Raw genomic sequence first — 21,789 nt, forward strand, 5'->3', positions numbered from 1 at the left:
CTGTTCCCTAGAAAAAAACAACTCTTCTGTAATGAATTGAGTCAGCCTTGAGCAAATCAGTTTTAGGTAAACATCTCTCAGTTTTTTTAAAGTAAAAGCCCATATTTTCTTTTTCCCTTTCTTGGGCATACCAAATACTGTATTTTATATTCAGAGCTAAACTTAAGAAACCTTATCAATCTTTTGCCTTGCAACCCTTTTGGACTACAACATCAACTAAAGGAGTAAATGGACATTTGCCTATCTGTCTACAAAGCAATATCCTGCTAATGGGATTATACCAAGGTACTAAATATTTATTATTAAGAACTCCTTTGACTAAGCCTCATGTCATCCCATAGAATTATAGTTCCCAAGGTCCCTGGAAGAAGAAATAACGATTTGCTTTATTGATTAGATTTATACTCTGCCTTTTCTCCAAGAGTTTAAGGTGACTTATCCAGAACTCCCTTCATTGTATCCACCCAATAACCCCGTGATATAAGTTGAACTAAGAAAAAAACGACTGATCCAAAGTCACCCAGTGAATTTCCATGGCTGAACAGTGACTTGAATCTGGGTCTTCCAGTTCTAATCCAACCCTTTGATTACTACATCTCACTGACTCTTAAAATCCTTTAAGTCTATAGCATGTATATGCCAGCTGTACTTTCTGGTACTACGTCTCACATGAAAAAAGGGTAATTTCTGTTAGGGAGAGATGTTGAGGATATTTTAATCAAATATTTAGTGTGCCCTACTTGCAACTGAGTTCTTCAGACTTCATCTCCAGAATGGCTTTTATAAAGCTTCTTTTGTGCACTTGCTCTGCCTCATTTGCAGAATTTTACAGATCCAGCAGTTACTGCCTTTCATTTCTTATCCTTTAATTGTTTATTACAGCATCTTCCTTTTAGTTTTGAATTTTTCAAGAAATCTGTTAGAAAGAAAAACTGGAATAGCTGCACAAGGATTGGTAGCTGAAGGACTCACCAACCCAACTGTAATGATCTATCTATCTACCCATCCATCCATCCATCATCTATCATCTCTCTCTCTCTCTCTCTCTCTCTCTCTCTCTCTCTCTCTCTCTGTTGGCTCCAGCTTTCCATATACAGTAGAGACCAGCACAAGATAATACTGCTCCAACTCTTCCCTTCACTGATAATTGGTAGCACGGGTAGTCTGCCAGATATGTTCAAAAAAGTCAAAATGGCAGCTGTGGCAGTGCAACTAAAGTACAGAAAAAACAAGTGGAGCTTCAATCACACTGTTACAACTGCCATCTAGTCTTTTGGACCATATCCTGTGGACACCCTTGACATGTAACTTAGCAGTAAGTTTGGGATGTGGCTAACTTTGTCTTGGCTCCAAAACCATGTATGGTTGGCTAGAGGAAGGCAATAAGGAGTCACTTTGGTTCTGCTGGTAGGAATACTACATACTTGGGTCTATATAATCCATTAGGATGTGATTTGAAAACATTTTTATGTTTTCTCCCAAGTGCCTAGAAATCTAATATCTGAAAAGTGGATGAATTATCACATATTCTGTCATACAGGTACAGTACGTGCAATACTTTCTGCTATCCTTCCCCCACAACTGTGGACGGCAAAAATTGAGTCATAACAGTTGTTTAATAACATTTATATTGATTGTAGCACCATCCTTCTCTCACAGTTGTGGACAGCAAATGTTGCAAAATGTATTAGAGTAACAGTTATTTGATACCAATTACTGTATAGCGATAACAGCAGCAATGAAGGATTCAATCTAAGGCCTTCTAAAACAGCACTGTTGTGCCCAGGCACTGACTAACACATCCAGCTAGACTGGGGAGAAAGCCTAACCAAAGTGAAGAATCACTTGCTTAGCTAAAGGGCAAGGTTATTGAAAAAGATAAAATGTGCTTCTACTTGAGCTTGATTCCTGCCAGCCATCTGGACACATCCACATAGTTTCTCGGCAATAATACAGAAACAATTTACTATTCCTTTGTAGCAGAAAAATAATGACAGAAAAAGGAAATAACAGTGTGAGTATTCCATGTAACACTCTATGAAAGCAAAAGCTGGACTTTGAAGAAATAGGATAGGAAGAGTATTGAGGCCTTTGAACTTTGGTGTTAGAAAGGGTTCCTGAGAATACCATGGGCAGCCAAAAAAAACAAACCAAAGGATCACTGAACAAATCAACTCAGAGTTTTCTCTCAAGGCACAAATGACCAGGTTCAAATTATCCTACATTCAGACACATCATGCAAAGACCTACCTTTCTGGAAAAGACTTTAATTCTGGAAAAGGTGGAAGGAAAGAGAAGAGGACTACCAGCTGCAAGGTGGATGGACTTAGTTACAGTGGCGATGGGTGTACCACTGGAAGACCTGAAAGGCCAGGTGAGGAATAAATTGTCGTGGAGAAAATCAATCTATATTATAGCCCAGTTCTAACCCCTTGCAGATGGCTCTCAGAGATATGGAGGAAGAAGAACACCATTGGTAGAGGATAATTCCATGGCAGAGAAGATCCAGGGGTGGGGGTGTAAAAAATCTATGGCCCATAGTAGCAACACAATGGGAAGGAGAATTCCAGGCCTCCCTTCCAGACTCTTGAAAGTCAATAAGTCTTTTCTTATATGAGTCTGATGCAACCATTTTTGTTCCTACTGAAACCAATGGATTGTTAAGACAGTAATTATGCAATTAAAAAATTACCAGATTAAAAAAAATAGGATAAAGGTGCCCTTACTTGGCCAGTAGGACTTTGGAAACTATAGATAATTTGCCACTTCTCCTTCCCTCCTCTATGTTTGGATTTATGCCTGGTCTAAAAACACATCCTACTATTCTGTGAAGTTAAAGTGGGGCTAGCAGAACTCTTGAGAGAATAACACTTGATGGCAGACACTATTTTGCAAGGGTTTTTGAATACGCCCCAGAAACATATCTTGAAAAAGAAATTTTCATTTTCTGAACAAGAGTTCTATACGTTCAAAAGCTCAGAATGCCACTAGAAAGGAACTGGCAATGGCAAACAACTTATTGTACTGTTGCCAAGAAAACAACACATGTTACCTTAGCTTGACTTCAGGGAGACTTACAGTTTTTGTACCTGTATTATTTTAATTGAGTAAATGACCTGCAGAGACCTATGGCATTATCTCTAAAAAAATCTTTCATGGTTTGCAGCAGGTTAAAAGAACAGAATTGGTCCTTGACACAATTATTTGTCCTTGAACCAACCTAAATCCTAAAAACATTCAAGAAAGGTCCAAAAGGGTTACCCCCTGCCAATATGAGTGATGTCACAATATTACTGGTCACATGCCTGACAGCCACTGATAGGAAGAAAGACGCTGTGCAGCTCACATATTGCAGCTGCAACCACAAGAATTCCCAGCCAACAGCCTGAAATGTTGAGGAGTCTCTGGCTGAAAAGGAGTGATTTATATTAGCTATGTAAGAAGCTTACAAAAGTCTGATTACAGATGATATAAACAAACATACTGGCACTGGCTGTTTTTTTCCCAGGCAGGAACCATACACATTTGCATAAATGTGAAATGATCAAGCTAATAATATAGAGCAAACCCTATTATTAGATTTCAACCTTTCATTACTGAGCCCTGCCCAAAGGTATCTTGCTTTATAGATACTGAGTTATGGCTTTTATACTCCTATTTGAGGGAGGCAATTTAATTTATACAAGGGCAGAACTAATAACGTTATTTATACTTTTTCTGGGAGGTTTTTTAAATATATAATAGCCTATATCTTTATTGTTCACCAAAGATTACATAGAAATAAAAGGCTGCTCTTCAGCCAACCAGGATTCTACACTTTTGCCCTTGATTTTTCCAAGTCAGCTAGCTAATTGCATCAGAAGCAAGTGAACAACTGTTTTACTTAACATTGAGAATTAACACTGAGAATCTAGCTTAACACTGAGACTCTAGTACAATCTAAAGAAAAGGAAGGTAATAGGAACAGATCTAGTGAAATGACTGGGTGATCATCTATTTTGGAGAAAGAACTATATTGGGACCCATGCTATTACATTTCTTCATAAATTATCTTGATTTAGAATAAGCAGTGAAGTGGCTAACTTTACAGATAACATGAAACTATTCAGGATGTTGGCCGTGGTATCCACAGAGACAGTTCTTGCTCATCCCAGGCAAGCACATAAATAATAATTACTGAATATAAAGTTAGTAATATTATTCTACTTTATGGGTTATTGTAATAATTTCCAAGAATATATATTACTTTGAATACTAATATAAGCTGAAAGGCAGGATATAAATGTAATAAGAAAAATATATATGAATAAACTAAAATGATTGAATAAATAATACAAATTATTATTATTTTCCACCAGGCTAAGATGCTGGACCTTATATTCAAAATATCAAAATCATTCAATCATCCCATGTCATATCTTCTCAACAAACTGCTTCCAACAGCAAACAACCTGCCGTGGATAAGTCTACAAAAAGGTCTGCAAGTCAATAGCCCCTTTTTATTAACATTCAACAACAATTGGAAGTAATTAAGATGCATCTTGTCATGAAATCTGGAGTTTCCATATGGTTACAATAACCAATTGTCTTTTAAATTGAAGATGTGAGGGAGTGTATCCAGAACCTTTTGAATCCCATGAGTTATTTTGATCAGAACTTTCCCCAATATGGCATCCTCCAGAGTCATCATTCCTAGTCAGTATGTTTGCTCTATCTTTCTGTCAGGTTTAACAGCTGCTGCTAATGTGCAAATAAAAGCAGCTAACTTTTTAAATAACAATCACCAGAACGTTTACTTTTTCTCATACTGATTCTCCCTCCCAATGAAAGCTTCATCCTCTTGGATGAGTAACCTGATGCTTCTGGGCTCAGATAAGATGAACGCCTTCCTCCCGTTGCTAAGCAACCGTCTCCTCTTTCTCACCAGAGGACCTACAGCCACACTACCCTCACCCTGCAGTCAGCAGTGGCCTCCTATTGGGCGCCGGGTTCTGACGTCACGCACTCCTTTGCCGGCCTGCACCTCAGCGAAGCGCCCATTGGCCACCCTTCCTCTGGCCACGCGGCGTCACTTTCTCACACCACCCCCTCCTCTTTTCCCATTTCGCTTCGCTCATTGGCGGGAAAAGGAAAAAGGGTGAGGCTTCGGAGCAGCGGCCTCTGATTGGGCAAAAGGAGCTGCCACTCACCGGTTTCGAGTGGCAGCCGAGGCGGCGGGGCTGGTTTAAAGGCGCATCTCCAGGACTGTTGCCTTTCAGATCGAGCGATTCGGCGACTGAGGTTAAGGCGAGCCATTGCTGCATACAGGTGGGTTGGACCTGGAGGGAGCGGTGGCGTTATTATTATTGTTGTGGTTGTGGTCATTAATTGTGCTACTCGTAGAAATGGGATGCCCTTTCCAAGACATTACGATCCAACAAAACAAAGCAATCCTCTCCATTCCCTTTATAAATTCCCAATGGGATTCACTTTCAGAAAACCTTGCATAGAATTAAAAGCAGAAAATGAGCTGAATACGTAGGTATGGGATTGCACTCCAAGAGAGGATTCTTCTGAGATCATTGGGGGGGGGGGTGGAATTAGATGGGGTGCTCTTCTAAAGCTTTGATTGTTTGCTTTGTTAAGGTTGGGTTGTTGGGTTTTTTTGGTTGCTTTCTTTTTGTTAAAGGACAATGTAAAAATGTGCAAGTGCGTGAATTTATTGTAAAAGACTGTTGGAGACCCCAGATATGACCAAGCCCAATGCCAGATAAGGGCTTGCTATTCACAAGGCTAGTTTGAGGTTAAGGGGAGATTTTTGCAATAGGTTTCTGGGGGATATGCACCCTCCTGGCCCCCTCCTGGGAATCCTATCACCCTGATCGTGGGCATGCCCAAGAACCAAAGGATAACCCAATGGGGGATAGAGCAAGCGGTGGGTGTGAAAAATTAGCCATAATGGACTCTAATAGTGGGTAGCTGAGGTTTTAATTATGCATATACAAAGGTATATGGTTGGAGATGGTGGGGCAGAGCACGTTCCCAGAAGGTGAGATTACTTCCTCAATCACTTGCATTGTACCCTGGTACTGGTAGGTTTTGCCACAAGGTTCAGTCATTCGCCCCATTCAGGGAAGAGGTGTGGGTTGTCCTTAAATTCTGTTCCTAGGCAATGTAGCAACAGGGAAACTGGCTTGTCTCAGGAGGGCAGAGGTGGCAATTGGGACTGCCTCTCTTCTGACAGTTGCATTAGATCTACTCCTTCCCACAGAGACTGAGGAAAGACAAGTAGGTCATGGGAGTGGGCATGGTGTTGTCACTGGCTTGCCTGCATTCTCTCTGCCCTGCCCAAACAAAATCCAGAGGCAGCTGCTCCTTGGAAATATTAGGCACCTGTCCATTTGTGCAAGCAAATAAATTGTGCTTTCTTTCCCTCTCCCATCCTCTCTGGAAGTCCTCTCAGATAACAGATGAAGAAGATAATGATTAGTATTGTGTTTTTCAACCTTGGTAACTTTAAGAGGTGTAGACCAACTCCCATAATTCCCCAGCCAGCATGAGGATTACACTCTTTCAAATTCAAAACCCATGTATTTTTTCCCTTTAGTTAGTTTTATTTGTTTTTGTTTTTTTTAATGTGTTGATAGGGATTTCTGAGGCAAGAATGTGAGGAATTTGCCAATTATCTGGTTGATGCTATTAGCCATTTTTCCCTAGATTACCCTAATAGATTCAGAGTGATCCAAAAACAATGAGGAAAGAAGTAAAGCAGGCTTGAGTCAACCTTCCCCCCCACCCCCTCTACGACACTGTGTACAGATCAGTAGTGCAATCCTGTACATAACTACTCAAAGACATGTCCCCTTAAGTCCACTGGGTTTTACACCTGAAGAAGAGACAGTAAAGGAGAAGGCAAAAGATTGTGGGGATTCCCCCTGATGGATTGAATAGTAGGAAATTAGGATAAAGAGTCAACTCTTAAAAAATGTATCTGAATGCTTCTTTACAAATACTTAAAAGGTAAAAAAAAAAAGAGAGGAAAAAGAATACATTAAAGATGTTCAAGATATAACAATTAACATTAAAAAAATTACAAAATATTAACAGAAAAAAATCCTTACAAGTCATGTTGGATTGGAATAAATATAAGGATAATCATATGACAGTTTGGCAGTTTAAATACTAATACTGGAGTCAGATCACAGGCTGACTAAAATAGACAAAGTAATAAGAATTGACAGCTAAATAATAAGATTTTCTAACTAATTTGAAACAATCCATCCCTTTACCTCTGGATTCATAGTATGAAGAAGCTTAGATATGACATCCTTGGTTGACTCGCTTTTCTATTGTTTTCTGCTCTTTAGGCTGGGAACCTACAATATGTTATCCACTCATAGATAGAATCATTTCTACTTTAGCAGCCCAATTTTCATTGACTGAGTTCACATAACACATTAAACCTTGTGTGCTTGCATGGGGCTTAATATATTATGTGAACCCAGCACAAAGCCGCTGAAATGGGCTGTCATTTGGGACAACTGCCTTAGTTGAAGGGTAAAATTATGAACGGATGGTTAGACCAAGAGGATGAAGGCTAGCATCCCCACTATGGCTGTAAAACTAGTGAATGTTCTATATTTTTCATCAAACTGCCAAACTTTAGGATGGCTCTGATTGAAATATCCCCCACCAATTCTACTCAGGGAACGTAGCCTTTCACCAAATACTGGAAACTACATTGGGAACTCAGATTTCTAAAAAGACGCCTGGTATATACAAAGTTTTCTTGGCAGCTTTACAGAAACGGTTTGAGGTTGCCTTCTACTAGGACACTTGTTTGTTTTTTCTTCACAGTGTGTGATGGAGATACAGTTCAATGCATTTTTATAAGATGGATTAAGTGTTTCAGAAGGATACTGAGCGAATGCGGTTTCTTTTGGTACAAAAGGGCATGATGGTCCTGGAGTGAATGTACAACTTCTGCCTAATTTTAAGGAAGGTGCACAGAACATTATGTTTGGTAACTAGGCCACCAAATCAACCACCCTCCCTTATTGCATAATGAAACACATCATACCAAAAACAACACTAAATCCCTGCAGGATGAAAATGCAATCTGGGCAGTTTTATTACAATTATTTTAGTAGAAGTGGCTGCTTCTTTTCATTCTGAAAAAAAGCATACCTGTCCCCACCTACAGGTCTGAAATCAGTTCCGCCGTAACTTTGCTGCTTCATCTGTTTGCAAGGATTAGGCTAGCAAAGGTGTACTGAGGTCAATGCGGCAAATTAACTGTACATTCAGTACTTTCTAAGAAATTCAGTACTGTATTAGCTGTTGGGATTTAGATGTAAATAAATCTGCTACAATTCACTGTTGCAATTGGTGCGAGCTTGGTAATGCTAACTCTGTCTCCAAAAATGCCCAAGACACACTATACTGTACATTTCTATTAGGATGGTTGAATTTTAAGGTGTGTCCTTTTTTGGTTAATGTTTTTGGAAAATTTCAAAGTTAACCAAGCAGAATTACATCATACGTTGTCCAGTCTCTATTAGAAGTAAATGGGTACTTTCCAGTTACACCTAACTTCTTCTAAATCGCATTGATGTCAGTGGGAGAGTTCTGTATATGTTTAAATCTCTCCTATTGAAAACAGACTTATAAGAAACTAGTTTCACTGTGCATTTCTGTCTTCTTTCTTCTAGTATACTGATCTGTCCTTGCTTGGCAGCCAAATGGTTAAATGAACAATGTAAATGATGTCATTCCCATTCCTATGATGGATTCACTTAGTGAATTTTCTATTCCCTTCCAGTGCTCTTTTTGCTCCTTATAATGTATATGTTATTCTTACAAAAACAACAAAGGAAGTCATTTTAAATATAGGGAAAACTCCACAATCTACATCAAGGCAATAATTTGATTCAAGATCACAAAAAAGTGTGCAGGCTCTTGACAAGCAGCGTTTATTAGCCAAAATAGTAAATATGATAATTATAAAAGGCAATGGGGTGGAAGGGAGAATGAGAAAAATTGCATACATGTTTCAGCATTTTTAAAATTGTTTTGCTTTGGAAGAAAGGCATCAGTTTGTAAATTGTTTGGGGACAGCAGAACTTTTCCAGAGGGGATAGTTATAAGAATGCATGATAAGAAGAAAAACTAGAATTTTATGGATTCCTAAACGATTAATAAATTACTGTGACTAAGCTTTTGCTACTCCAGAGAGCATTGCATCAGGCCCCTGCAAAACTGTCCTTTTGAGAATGACATCTCAGGTTTCTTACATAATGACTGCCTTCAGCCAAATGTCATACTTGCATACCTGATAGTTGGAGGAAAAACCACTCTTTTTCTTTTCTCAACATTTGTTAATCTTTTAATCTGATCGACTTGATTCACGCCTCACACTATTATGCAACTTCTTCAGTTGATCCATGGCATGTTATATAAAACATTTGCACAGTTTAGCTTCTACAAACCATGGTTAAGCAAGCACAGTCAAAAAGCAAAAGTCTAATTCTACTTTCCTTTTCCTGAAAAGGAAAGGAGATTTTACATTGTGTTGAATTATCCAATATATCTTAGAGAGAAATGTTAGACAGTTTTACATGGGAATGCAAAAAATAGGTCCTCTTGGCAGATATGAGACAGTGACACCTTGTGGTTTTCTCTAGTGATAAATTTGACATTTCTTAATTCAAACATTTTTTTCACCTTTTTGAATGCCAGTTACTTAAGCGGTAAAGAATAGAGCTGCAGTAAGTTAATTTATGATGATTAATGGTGATTCAGAATGAGAGTGCTGTAATTAAATTTTGTCAGACATGAGTGAGTGAAACAATATGTATATCTGGAGATCCCCAAGCCTAGCTTCTCTGCAATCCGCTTTTATCTGCAAAGTTACTTAAAAGGCTCACATGCACATCTGAGTAGACACGTGAGTATGTTGTGCATATCAGTTCCAAACTGCTGAGTACCCAATTTTGTAGCTTGCAGCAATGCTCAAATTAGATTTGGGTTCATAACCACAATTTTCTGCATTTAGGCCACATTCTTTATTTTTTATTGGCAACTGACCTGACACCCACTGCACTACTTCATTTGTGGGGCATGCAAACAAAGACAAATCCTGAGCATGACAACGGAGGGGCAGGATCAGGTCATGACAGTCTGGGAGCAACTTTGTGTTGGCTTCCCCGTGTGCCCCACACATACACAAACTGGAAGACCTGGCTCTTCGCCCAGGCCTTTGGCAAGTGTGATTGAAGCCCTCTTTTCTTCTTTTTGTCCCATCTGGGTTTGTTATCTCTGCCATCTTTGTTCTTTTTTATTTTGTATTGTTTTCTTGTTTTAATATTTTTAACAATTTGTAAACCTCCCAGAGTTGCAGGGAGTCAGGCAGCATATGCATTTAATAAATTATTATTAATCAAAGAACGCCATTATAATTATATTAGGAATATAATTATATATATTATATATAAAGATAATAGCTGTGTAAAATAGGTGAAGAAGAAGTAATTTTAGAGTGGAAGATTAATACTTTTGATTCCAACTAGCAAAACGGGGTCCAAAAGCAGACTGGAAGTTTCTCATCCATATACAGACTTAAAGATAAGGCTATGTTCCATTGGAGACTAGAACTTAAAGACCTCCTTTTTGCTACTATTCCCAGATGCTCCATTCCACTCTGTGTCTCTGACAGTTTTACAAGTTGTGCTGAGTTATGGTTTGCCGACTTGTGGTTTATCAACTACAGTGACTAATCACCAGAACTACCCTGTTTTCATGAGGTGAGGGGAGCAGGAGCCAGAGAACAGTCTTTTTCCATCATGGCTCCAATACTCTGGAACAGCCTTCCTCCAGAAACTAGGCTGGGTCCTTCAAAGACCATACCCTTCTGGAGGGCTTTGGGGATTGATTGAGCACCAGAAGTATTGTGCTTTATTTACTACAGTTTATTTTGATTGGCTGATATTGTGGTGGTTTATTTGTTTAACGTTGTCGTAAGCTGCTGTGAGTCTATTACAGTTCAGCATGTAAGTTCAATAAGCAAATAAAGCAATGACAAGGATCATACAGCACGCCAAGCCCCAATATGGTTTGTACGGCTTTGGCTTAGTTCAGAAGTTCCCGAACGTTCTCTGTTCACGGTGCCCTTAGCAGCTGCCAAACTCTGTATCACAGTGCCCCAGGAACAGTTAGGACAGTTCCATTTAGTAAGTAGCAAAATATCCTGTGGCACCCCAGGGCACCATGGCACAGAGTTTGGGAACCGCTTAGCTTGTTTAGTCAACTCAGCTTGTGTAGAGATGCTACATTCACCCACCCCTTTTATGTTTTTACCATGATGGAGTTCTACGAGATTACATTTAGACTGCACAGGGGAGCAATGAAAAAACTTGTAAAATCAAGCTCAACTCTTATTGACTTTATGAACACATTCTTTTAGGGGTTTTACAACAGTACAGAAGTGATTTGCAGTATTTCCTTCCAGGATTTTTTTTTTTTTAAACTTCCCTGTCTAGTCTACAGCCTTGGCCTGCTGGCCTCCTCTCCAGATTCTAACAAGGCCTGTCATGCTTCACTTTTTGACATCAAGCAAGTTCAGCTAGATGTTGATGCTTATAAAAAGAATTCAACCTCCAGTGCCCCTGCTTTGATTAAAATTCAAGTCCTCCCAAACAACCAAAGGGAGCTCTAACTGTATTTTCCATTTCGTATAAAACATTTAACAATTAGGCCTTGTCTTGACTATAGAAAAGGGACAAGTGTTAGTGTTGCAGAATAAAAAGATTGCAAATTCCAGTGATAAGGTTAGTAGTGTCTTATGTTTCCCCAGCAACAAAGTCAGAGAATTTACATAAATCTATAAAAACTCAAACAGCAAATATGTGTGAATCATGTTTTTCCACCATCTGCTTTTACACAATACTGTGCTTTGAAAATATAACTAGTACATATATTGCCATTATGGTTTAGCATCGTATGTGAATCTAGTTTTAAGCTAAGTTTATATATCACATTACAGGTAAGCCATGATGTGATTGGCATTTGCTTATCATGGTGAAGAAGGGGAATCTTGGGGGAAGGTGTGCTTTGTACCATTCAGTAGTACAAAATTGGGGCTGTAGGTTGTCCACTCCTGGTTTATGGCTTACTATTAGGAGGTGGCAATACATGGATGACTGTCTGAGCTAAGAAACTCAACAGGATAAGGCCTAGTTGGTACAATACTTGGATGAGAGACTACCAAGTAATCCCAGAGCTAGGCTATACTGGCATGTCAGAAAAATACCACTGCCAAGAAAACTGCACAGATGTGTCCACAAAGCCACCAAGAGTCAAGTTTGATCCAAAGAAATGGTGTTTACTGTGGAACAAACTGGGTTTAGAAATGGCTGATCGACCCTTGAGTGCATATTCTTACAGCTTCTGGTTGTTGAGAAATACTCTAATCACCCATGAAGTGCTCTTGATGCTGTCTTCACTGATTTGAAAGCAGCATTTGATTCAATATTGAGGAGACCATGGGCTAAGTTAGAATCTTCTACACTAGACCATAAATTATTATGACCTATTATTATGCTACATGAAACTGATTCTCTACCTGCCCAACAAGAGTCAAACATGAACATATACTTGCTCACCTGTTTTTTCTATATTAATTCACACAAATTTCCTTTTATATGCTGACAGTGCTGTTATTTAATCCTTGATCCCAGACCTAAGGCAGAGTCTACATAGTAATTAGTAACATATGTAGCCATGAAGCAATTGATTATGCAAAACATAAATTGTAGTCTTTACCAAGAGCCACAATAGATGTGTGCTTAATTGAAAGATAAATAGTATCACCGCTGTAAAACTGAAGGAGTTTAATTACCTTTTAATCCTCTTTAAGAACCACATAAAAGACATTAGGATGTGTGCCCAGAACACCTCCAAACAATGCAGAGGTAATAATTTTGTTTCTACAGCATGCAAAGATAGCATTACAGTGTAGTGTTGTCTGTATAAGGACTGTATTAAAAGAAATCCAGATTAAATTTATGAGAGTGTAATGCGTAATATCCCTTGTTGTGTTTTTCTCCTGCATTTAGAAACATTTCTTCCTTCTATAGAGGTATACTGTATGTGATATCATGCTGGCCCAAAGTAAATTGTATGGAAGATTCTTTACACCCTTAATTCTTCTGGCCAAGTTCACTTCCTCCTGGAAGAAACACAGAGATACAAATTTAAATTACTGTGAGTTTTCAGATCATTGACATTTTCTTCATCGAGGATACAATGAAGGGTCACTGGAAATAAAACAGCATGTACTTTATTCCAATAATAAGGTATCAAGGATGGTCTGTATGAAAAGCCATTTATGCTAGCCACTTACTTTGCTAATACAGTGGTACCTCGGGATACGAACGCCTCTACTAACGAACTTTTTGGGTTACGACCAGCTCCGGCCGCAAAAATTTACCTCGATGTGCGAACTCCGCCTCGGGGTACGGCCATTTTTCCGCCCTGACACGTGGTCCGCAGCCATTTTTCCGCCCCTGACACGTGGTCCGTGGCCATTTTCCCGCGGCACGGCGCCCGGCCGTTCTCCTGCGGCGCCCGGCCGTTCTCCTGCCGTGCGGCGCGGCGCCCGGCCGTTCTCCCGCCACGCCGCGCCCGGCTGTTCTCCCGCCCCTGACGCGTGGTCCACGGACGCCAGAACGGATTAACGGTAATTACATTGAACCTTATGGGAAAATTTGCTTCGGGGTGCAATCAGATTCGGAGGGCGGAACGGATTAAGCGGATTTACATTGAACCCTATGGGGAAATTTGCGTCGGGTTACGACCAACTCGGGATACGCCCAGAGTCACGGAACGGATTAAGTTCGTATCCCGAGGTACCACTGTATTTTGTCTGTTCCACTCTGGTAGCTTTTTCACAGGCCAGAGTTAATGCTATGTCATTTGAATCTGGAAGACTATGAGGATTCTTTGCTTTCCAAGGACTGGACACACCACAGCGTAGCAAAGAAGGCAGAAATTATCTTGCAGAATAACATAATTATATTTGTCTTCTAGAGGCAGTTTTCCATATCTCACTGCATGATCCCAGAGATCGATCTTGATGTTCTACACTAAAACATCCCATTAGGTGGCCAGATGAGGAAAATGTTAGCAAACATTTAAGAAGGTTCTTAAATTTTGCTCAGTGGCAATTGCTGCAAGGATGACTTAGGTCTAATGCTGGAATTGTTAGCTCAATTTTACTGTATTTTAGAGGTACTGTTATTAACTAGTCTAACAATGTTACGCTTTGTTTATTTGCATCATATAATAGTTTAGATCTTTGGCCATAAATAAATCAACTAATTATTTGCTTCCCAATTCCACCCCAAGAGGTGATCAAAGCTGTAAGCTAACTCAGTCATGTGGTGAATGAACAAGAAGCTTTCCTCCTTGATAGATATTTAAAAATGAATCTGTTAACATTTGTATCCTGTACCTTTGGCCTCAAATTCCTAGGGCAGCAAAAGATAGTAAAATTCACAAATCACTAGCAGTACTTATAAATAATAACTAGAGCAAGGAACAAATGTATGTCATAGGCCTCCTATGCAGCTGTCTGATTCTCCTTGGATTATAAATTGTGCTAAAGGTTCTCAGTCACTGGAGGTTGAGCCAGCAGGAAAAGGTTAATTCCATTTCTTCTAGCTAGAAAGTAGGGCTTAAAACTTCTTTGTATTCTATGGAAGGGCCCTCCTTCAGTCTTATCTTCCAGAGAAAAGCAATAACTTCTCTGTTAGTTCCACTCTCAAAATTTAAAAGCATGTCTAAAAGCAAGCTGATCAGAGCACTGATAAGGAGCAGCAGACCAGAGGGCCTTGTGGTGCCCTCCTAATTATTTTTTTCCCTTTTGAATCTGGATTGTTGCACAGCCATACAATTTATTTTAATTATTACAATTTTTAAAGCTTCTGATCGGTTCCTGGAACAAATTACTCAGAGTGCATATTTTCCCCAGCCAGCAAATATGCATGTTGGCTTCAACAGCATCTTTTCCAGTTAGCATGACTGCTGGCTGTGGGTGGAGCTATAGGAAACAGGTTTTGAGGCACCACCAACGTATGACACATTCAGACCTCTTCCATACCCCAGTGCCCACTTTCCTATCTTCATTTTACTTTACTTCCTGTTTCTTTCTAAACTGGGAAGTTCTACTACACCAGTGCTTCTTAAACTTGGCAATTTTAAGATGTTTGGACTTCAACTCCCAGAATTCCCTATCCAACCAGCTGGGGAATTCTGCAGCTGGGGAATTCTGGGAGTTGAAATCCACACATCTTAATGTTGCCAAATTTGAGAAACACTGTACGGGTAGTTCCCAGTTTAAGAACGAGTTCTGTTCCCACGGTCTGTCCTTAAGTCAAATTTGTATGTAAGCCAGAACAATATTATTGTATAATACTGTGTAAGTAGTATTGTGTAATGAACTTGCATCACTGTGTATTGAACACAAATTTTGCTACAATAGGCTCCGTTCTTAACTATGGGTCGATCTTAAACCAGGCATTCTTAACCCAGGGACTACCTGTACAGTACTGCACTCTTCTGATACCCAGCAACAAAGCTGCTTAATATTGTTGGGGGAGGGGGATGTTGGGCAGAGCACTTCTCCAAGCTCTGGATAAAATACTGCTTTTATAACACCTACTTTGTGGTAAACTAGATCTGCTGTGTACCTGTCTTAATCTGTTTTCAAGGCCACTCTGTCCACTAGGCTGTGTTGCTACTTGAAATTCCAAATACAAAGCATGACCTAGAACATTTAGTACATGTACCAAATTGTATGTAGCCAGACTATGCCCCCCATTTCATGATTTCCAGGAAACAGCATACAGGACAACTGCTTGAACATTTGTTTTGATTCTCAGGCAAGTGATGCAAAACTTTGCTGTTGTGTAATAAGGATTGTTTGCACACAGGCCTCCAATCTTACTGCAACATCAGCACATTTTACAGTACCAAAGGTTAAGTTGAGTAAAGGTGAACAGGCGCTAAACTTAAGTGTACAAATTCTGTAGCCTCACAATAATTTTGATGATTATCATTTTCTTAACGTGACTATCAAGGGCTATGCATTCAATCACAACTTTAATAATTTAAATAATAATGTACTCTTCTAGGAGAGTTGAAAGCTTACACTCGATTTTGTAACTATCCCTGTGCCCAGATTAAAAAAAGGGAGGGGCTCCTTTTGTGGAGCAAAGAAACATAGTTTAGTAGAGATAGATCTTTCGTTCGAAAGTTTAAAGATAAAATCACAAGTCCTATACATGTTGGAGGACTCTGAACAGGGCTAATGCAGTTTCACTGAGGCGTTTTGAGTGTACAGTAATTTAAAAGTTTTGTGTAAAGTACTGACGGCTTGGAGTAATCCAGCATTAAGTAGCGAAACCACTCTTCACAAATTATATTTGTAGACGCACATCGGGGCCATCCTTCCCAGCCTAGATGGGTTGGATTACAACTCCCATCATCTTCGACAGTATAATGGAGCTTGTATTGGCATATCTGGAGGGCAACCGGCTAGGAAAAAGCTAACCTAATATAACGCACCGTAAAAAAAAGTGTCTAAGTATATTATCATAACACGTGGGCAACAACCACGTGTTGGGGACACGCTGTGCCTTTCAAGGCAGACAACGGAAGACTGGAGAATCTGAAACTCTCCTTGACTTCTCGCCCTTAGCGCTTGCTCATCCCCACTTAAGCGGAGAGAGTCCGTAGTTCCCGGCTGAAACTCGCTCGCTTTCTGTTTTGCTTCTCTACAACCCAGCCAACGGCGCCCCAAGGGGCCGGCGGAGGCGCGTGCATAGGCGCGCGCGTGCGGGAAGGCTCGCCCCTGGAGCAAAGGGAGGGGCGACTGCGCGGGCTCCGTCCGCCTCGCGGGCAGCGGCAGCGGACGCCCGATTTCTGTGGGGGCGGGGCGCGCCACTCAGAAGCTGAACGGGCGCGTCAGAATGAAGCAGGGGGCGTGGCTCCGCGGAGGGGAAAGGGGAAGGCGCGCGCTGTCGCTCGCTCCCTTTCAAGGTGACAGCGCCGGACTGCATGGAGGGGGGGGAAGGCGGGACATGCACGCATGCGCGCTCAGGGGCTCGCGGTGTCTGCCGGAGCCGGTAATGGGATTCCGCTGCGGGTAAGTGGTCGGGCGGGATTCGAGGGCTGCCCGGGAGTCGGGAGGCTGTGGCGGGGCCGCGGGAGAGGTAGAAGGCTCGCAGCCCTGCCCTGGCGGCTTTCCTGCTCTGGACGGGAGAAGGAGAAGCTGGATGGGCATCTCCTTTCTCCCCTCCGGACCCTGAGGCGGCTGACGCCAAGGGCATCGCGCCGTTAGTGACGGCGCGCTCGCTCTTCCCCTTCCACGCCGACTGCCTCGGGGGGAACACGCGAGCGTGCCCAGGCGGACTCATAAACCGTCAGCCTCTCCCCACCTCAGATGTGCCGGACTCCAACTCCCATGGGTCCCTGCGGTGGGCTTGGAATTGTGGGAGTCGAAGTCCGGCACGCGTGGCCTGGCTCGGCTCTTGGGGGAAGCGGGCAACCGCTCGCCAGAGCGTTCGGGCAGATTTCAACCCCTCAGTTAATTGAGAAGGATTAGCTTCTGCCTCTGTGGTAGAAACAAGCCTTTCTCTGGATGTTGGACTCCACTACCACGTCCTTAGTTCTGGTTTCATGATGTGTGTGTGTGTATCGCAGGCGCCTGGTAACGTAAACAGTTTGTAATTTATGCAGTCTTTCGTTTAGGGTTGGCTTATATGTGTATTAGGTGGCATAGTTATGCTAAAGCATTAGCGAGTGAAACAATATAAGAATATAAGTAGGGTGATTTTAATTTTTTGTTATATCTGTCTGAGGATACCTTCTCCTTGCAAAACATGTGCCTTGTTCCGCAGCTGCAGCTACCCACCCCGCCCCTGCTCAAGAAGTCCTCGGTATATTTTCTTAGAAGCTGCTCCTGGGTTAAATTGGAGCTAATTTCTGGGCCTGTGTGCATGGTGGCCACAAGTCTGTTATGATTCTGCCTTTTTGTAAATCAGTGTTTGGTTTTTGAAAATTTCTTCAGGTGTAGAAAAATTCACCAAATAATTTTTCAGTCTTTCTGCTTAAGAAGCCAAGTGTTCTTCAAGTAACACCCTTTGTTGCTTTATTTTCATAACAACTTGCCAATTTTACATTTGTGATTTTAAAAATTATGCTTTATATTGTGAGTCAAAGACTCAGCTTATCATGTAAACATTTCAATCTGGTCCACAGTTTCTCTTGAGGGGAAAAAATGCTGTAGAATTTTTGAGTACAGTATGTGTAAGAATACATGACTATATGGGGATATGATTCCTTGACATAGGAATATTTTCTTATATAATTGTTGCCATTTTGCTGTTTTAATCTTATTTACATATAGTAGGATTATATTCAGACTCAGTTGATGATTGGAATGTGCATAAGCCTAATAAAATAAATAAAAATAAATCAATAAATATCTGTCTTTGAAAGGAAAGATGATACCTACTTTTCCTTGGGGAAACCACTAATATGAAACCTGTGAGTTAAGTACAACTCAGACATTTAAATTATCTTCTGACATTGAGGAGCATACTATGTTGACTTCTGCATTGTAACTCTTGGTAGCTGTCCATTGTTGCTGCTTATTCCTGAGAGCAGTAATTTTTAAACTGTTGTTTTGTGTCATTCCTTAATTAGTAGTTCATTGGAATGTAAATATTTTTCCAAGAATAAGGGCAAAGGCCAATGGTTTGTCTGACTTGGTCCTTTGGAAGTGAAGTAGTACAAAAAGGAATGAGAGTGGTGGAAAGAGATCAAGGTAATATAGAACCAAGAAAAGTAAGCAAAATGTAATAAGATTAAATAGGTAGTATTCTCAATTCTGACCTACTTGAGGCAAGTTGAGGGATTTGAAAAAGTTGATAACCTTCTTGGAATTGCCTCTTTAATGAGATTCTTGTTGAGTGGTATAATGTAGCAAAGAGCTGTTCAGAAGCACTGCGAGTAAGGAGTGAGTCACTTGATGTGCTTGTTTTATTTATTTCAGGGCATTACTAAATTATTAAAGTACAGCAGTTACATAGTGCATGAGTCACTGCAGAATATGTCCTTAACTAATATGAAAAGTTTCATCCAAGCTATGTGGAAATAGAAGTTTTTCTTTTAACAGGCATACAGTCTCCATGTGAAGATACTGTTCTATATATTTCTGAATTTCTTTAACGTTCTTGGCATTTCTTCCCTGCATGTTTTTCTCCCCATTCTTGTTTCATAATTTTAAAAGAATTCAAATGCTGTTCAACAGTATTTTTATGTCACCTGGTATCTTTATAAGCAGGGAATATCATCACCTTCATTTTGTTACTGTGGTTTATGTTTTTTCTCTTTATGGGAATGAATGCAAAACTATATTTTCAATTTCATCCAGCAGAATATTGCTGCTCTTTTCTTTTCCATCTTGGGCATAATTATTAATAGATGGTGAAGCAAAGCACAAGTTAGACCAAAGGTAGAGGTTCATCTGTAGAGTAGGGAGAACACATCTTTCCTCAGTGCAAGAAATCTGGCGGTATACCATTTTAAAAGACAAAAAAAATGAGCATGTGCTTTTTTTTTTTTACCAGTCTCTTACTAAAAGAGTGGAATTCCACACAGCTGTGTTTACTTCTTGGATGAGTACCTCCTAGACTAAAATTAGGAATTGGCTGACATAGCATAAGTTGAACCAGAAGAGTGCTTCTATATGAGGTATTCTTTCAGCATGAATGTATACATATTTGTAATAGGAGTTAAGAATACTCTATAGTATACTGGCTAGGCACTGGAGGAGCATTGCCATTAGAGAATATATCTGCTATCTGTAAATCCACTTCCCAATATGGGTATGTGTTGAAGATATTCCATCATGGTTTATATCTCACCTCTGCTCACAGTTCTGTTTTCAAGGCAGTCAGTACAAATGGGGCTTCTTCAACAATTGTAGCATTGGATGTTTTGAAAATAGAGTCTTATAATATTAATCAGAGTAGACAAAGTTTCTGGAGTGCCAGTTTAGTCTAGTGGTTAAGGCACCAGGCTAGAAAGCAGGAAACTGAATTCTAATGCTACTTTAGACGTGAAAGCCAGCTGGGTGACTTTGGGCCAGTCGCTCTCTCTCAGCCCAATTCACCTCACAGGGTTGCTGTTGTGCAGAAAATAGGAGGAAAGAGTATTAGGAATGTTCACCACTTTGAGTTATTTATAAAAATAATAAAGGCAGGATTAAAAAATCTAAAAAAAATTGCAGCCATTTAATCTGCTGCAATTGCCAGTGTCTTTTCTGCATCCCTTTATTCACACTTGTTTCTGGAACAGCCTAAATTTGTCTAACAGATGTTTGTTCTTGACACTTACTGTGTCAAATATTAGATTATTGAGTAGATTCTTTTTTTTAAATTAAATGTCAGTATTATACATTGGTGTAAAACCATGCACTTTTTTTTTTTAGGTATACCAATATGCCTGGATCTCTTCCTGTGAATGCTGAAGCCTGTTGGCCAAAAGATGTGGGAATTGTTGCTTTGGAGATCTATTTTCCTTCCCAGTATGTTGACCAGGCAGAGTTAGAGAAATTCGATGGAGTGGATGGAGGAAAATACACCATTGGCTTGGGACAATCTAAGATGGGCTTCTGCTCTGATAGAGAGGATATCAATTCACTCTGCCTCACTGCAGTCCAGAAGCTTATGGAGCGGAACAGTCTGTCCTACAATTGTATTGGAAGACTTGAAGTTGGAACGGAAACGATCATTGACAAATCCAAATCTGTAAAGACAGTCCTGATGCAGCTCTTTGAAGAATCTGGTAACACAGATGTAGAAGGCATTGACACAACAAATGCGTGCTATGGAGGCACAGCTGCACTCTTCAATGCCATTAACTGGGTGGAATCTAGTTCCTGGGATGGTAAGTTTGATAATCTTGGGCAACCAAAACCCTTGAAAAACTTGAAAAAGGAGTCAACAAGGATGCAGTTTCCAAAGGCCTCCATAAAAGCATCTTGGTGGTTATCACCTATTCAGATCAAGACACTGACAGAGTTTTCCTGATACGTATCTCAGCTATTGCCTCTTATGCACAACTTGTTAGGAAAGGAATGTTATAAAAATCCAGAGCAATAAAGCATTGCCAAATCCTCTGATGTTGTTTCCATTGCAGAGGACTGTTAAAGAAGTGGTTGCCTAGGCTTTAATTATTATCACTATGAATCTATGGGAGAAGCTAGGGTGATGGCCCTTCAGGTTCTAGTCAGGTTTAAGTTATCTCATCAAAATAGGTGCTGATTACAACACTATACTAAGTAGGATGTTGACACTCTGAGAGATCAGAGACAATCTGGGTGAGGGCAGAGATTTGTAACCTGATAAGAGATTTGGATCCTGTTGTGAGCCTCCCAGAGTTGCTTAAGATGGGCAGCCATATAAATCTTTTAAATAAAATAAATGAGGCATGAACAATGTTATAATCTGGTAAAAGATAATTTTGTTAGTGATGGTTCCATCTGTAAAATGGGATAAATTCTGATTGTCAAATCACGCTGACTTCAGTGGGTTTTATAGCAGCCAGTTCTTGCTGCACTGTGTTCACTGTATGCATGGTAAATTTTTCAAGAGAAAACTCTTAGTGTCAGTAAATGTACCTTAGCAACTAATAGGTTTATGATGGCATAGGCCATCCTTCTTAAGTTGTAAGATAAGATTTTTC

General features: G+C 40.2%; 1 protein-coding gene across 4 annotated transcripts in view; it reads left to right on the top strand.

Annotated features, from left to right (window-relative positions):
- The first annotated feature begins 5,210 nt into the window (after positions 1-5,210).
- HMGCS1 (3-hydroxy-3-methylglutaryl-CoA synthase 1) overlaps positions 5,211-21,789 on the top strand; it is a 30,150-nt gene continuing 13,571 nt past the window's right edge. For 2 of the 4 annotated variants that reach the window (XM_088152905.1, XM_088152906.1), the window contains exons 1-2: positions 17,030-17,182; positions 20,534-20,991. In XM_088152905.1, the coding sequence (XP_088009031.1) occupies positions 17,118-17,182; positions 20,534-20,991 (523 nt within the window). In that variant the 5' untranslated portion in view covers positions 17,030-17,117. Of the gene's footprint in view, positions 5,308-17,029; positions 17,183-17,576; positions 17,747-20,533; positions 20,992-21,789 lie in introns of those variants that run through there. The other 2 variants (XM_007430462.4, XM_025168096.2) reach the window with 2 other exon arrangements.

Source organism: Python bivittatus, unplaced genomic scaffold (assembly GCF_059951505.1).
Source record: "Python bivittatus isolate LINGU-HERP-01145 unplaced genomic scaffold, Pbiv_v1 ctg000570_np1212, whole genome shotgun sequence".
Lineage (NCBI taxonomy): Eukaryota > Metazoa > Chordata > Lepidosauria > Squamata > Pythonidae > Python > Python bivittatus.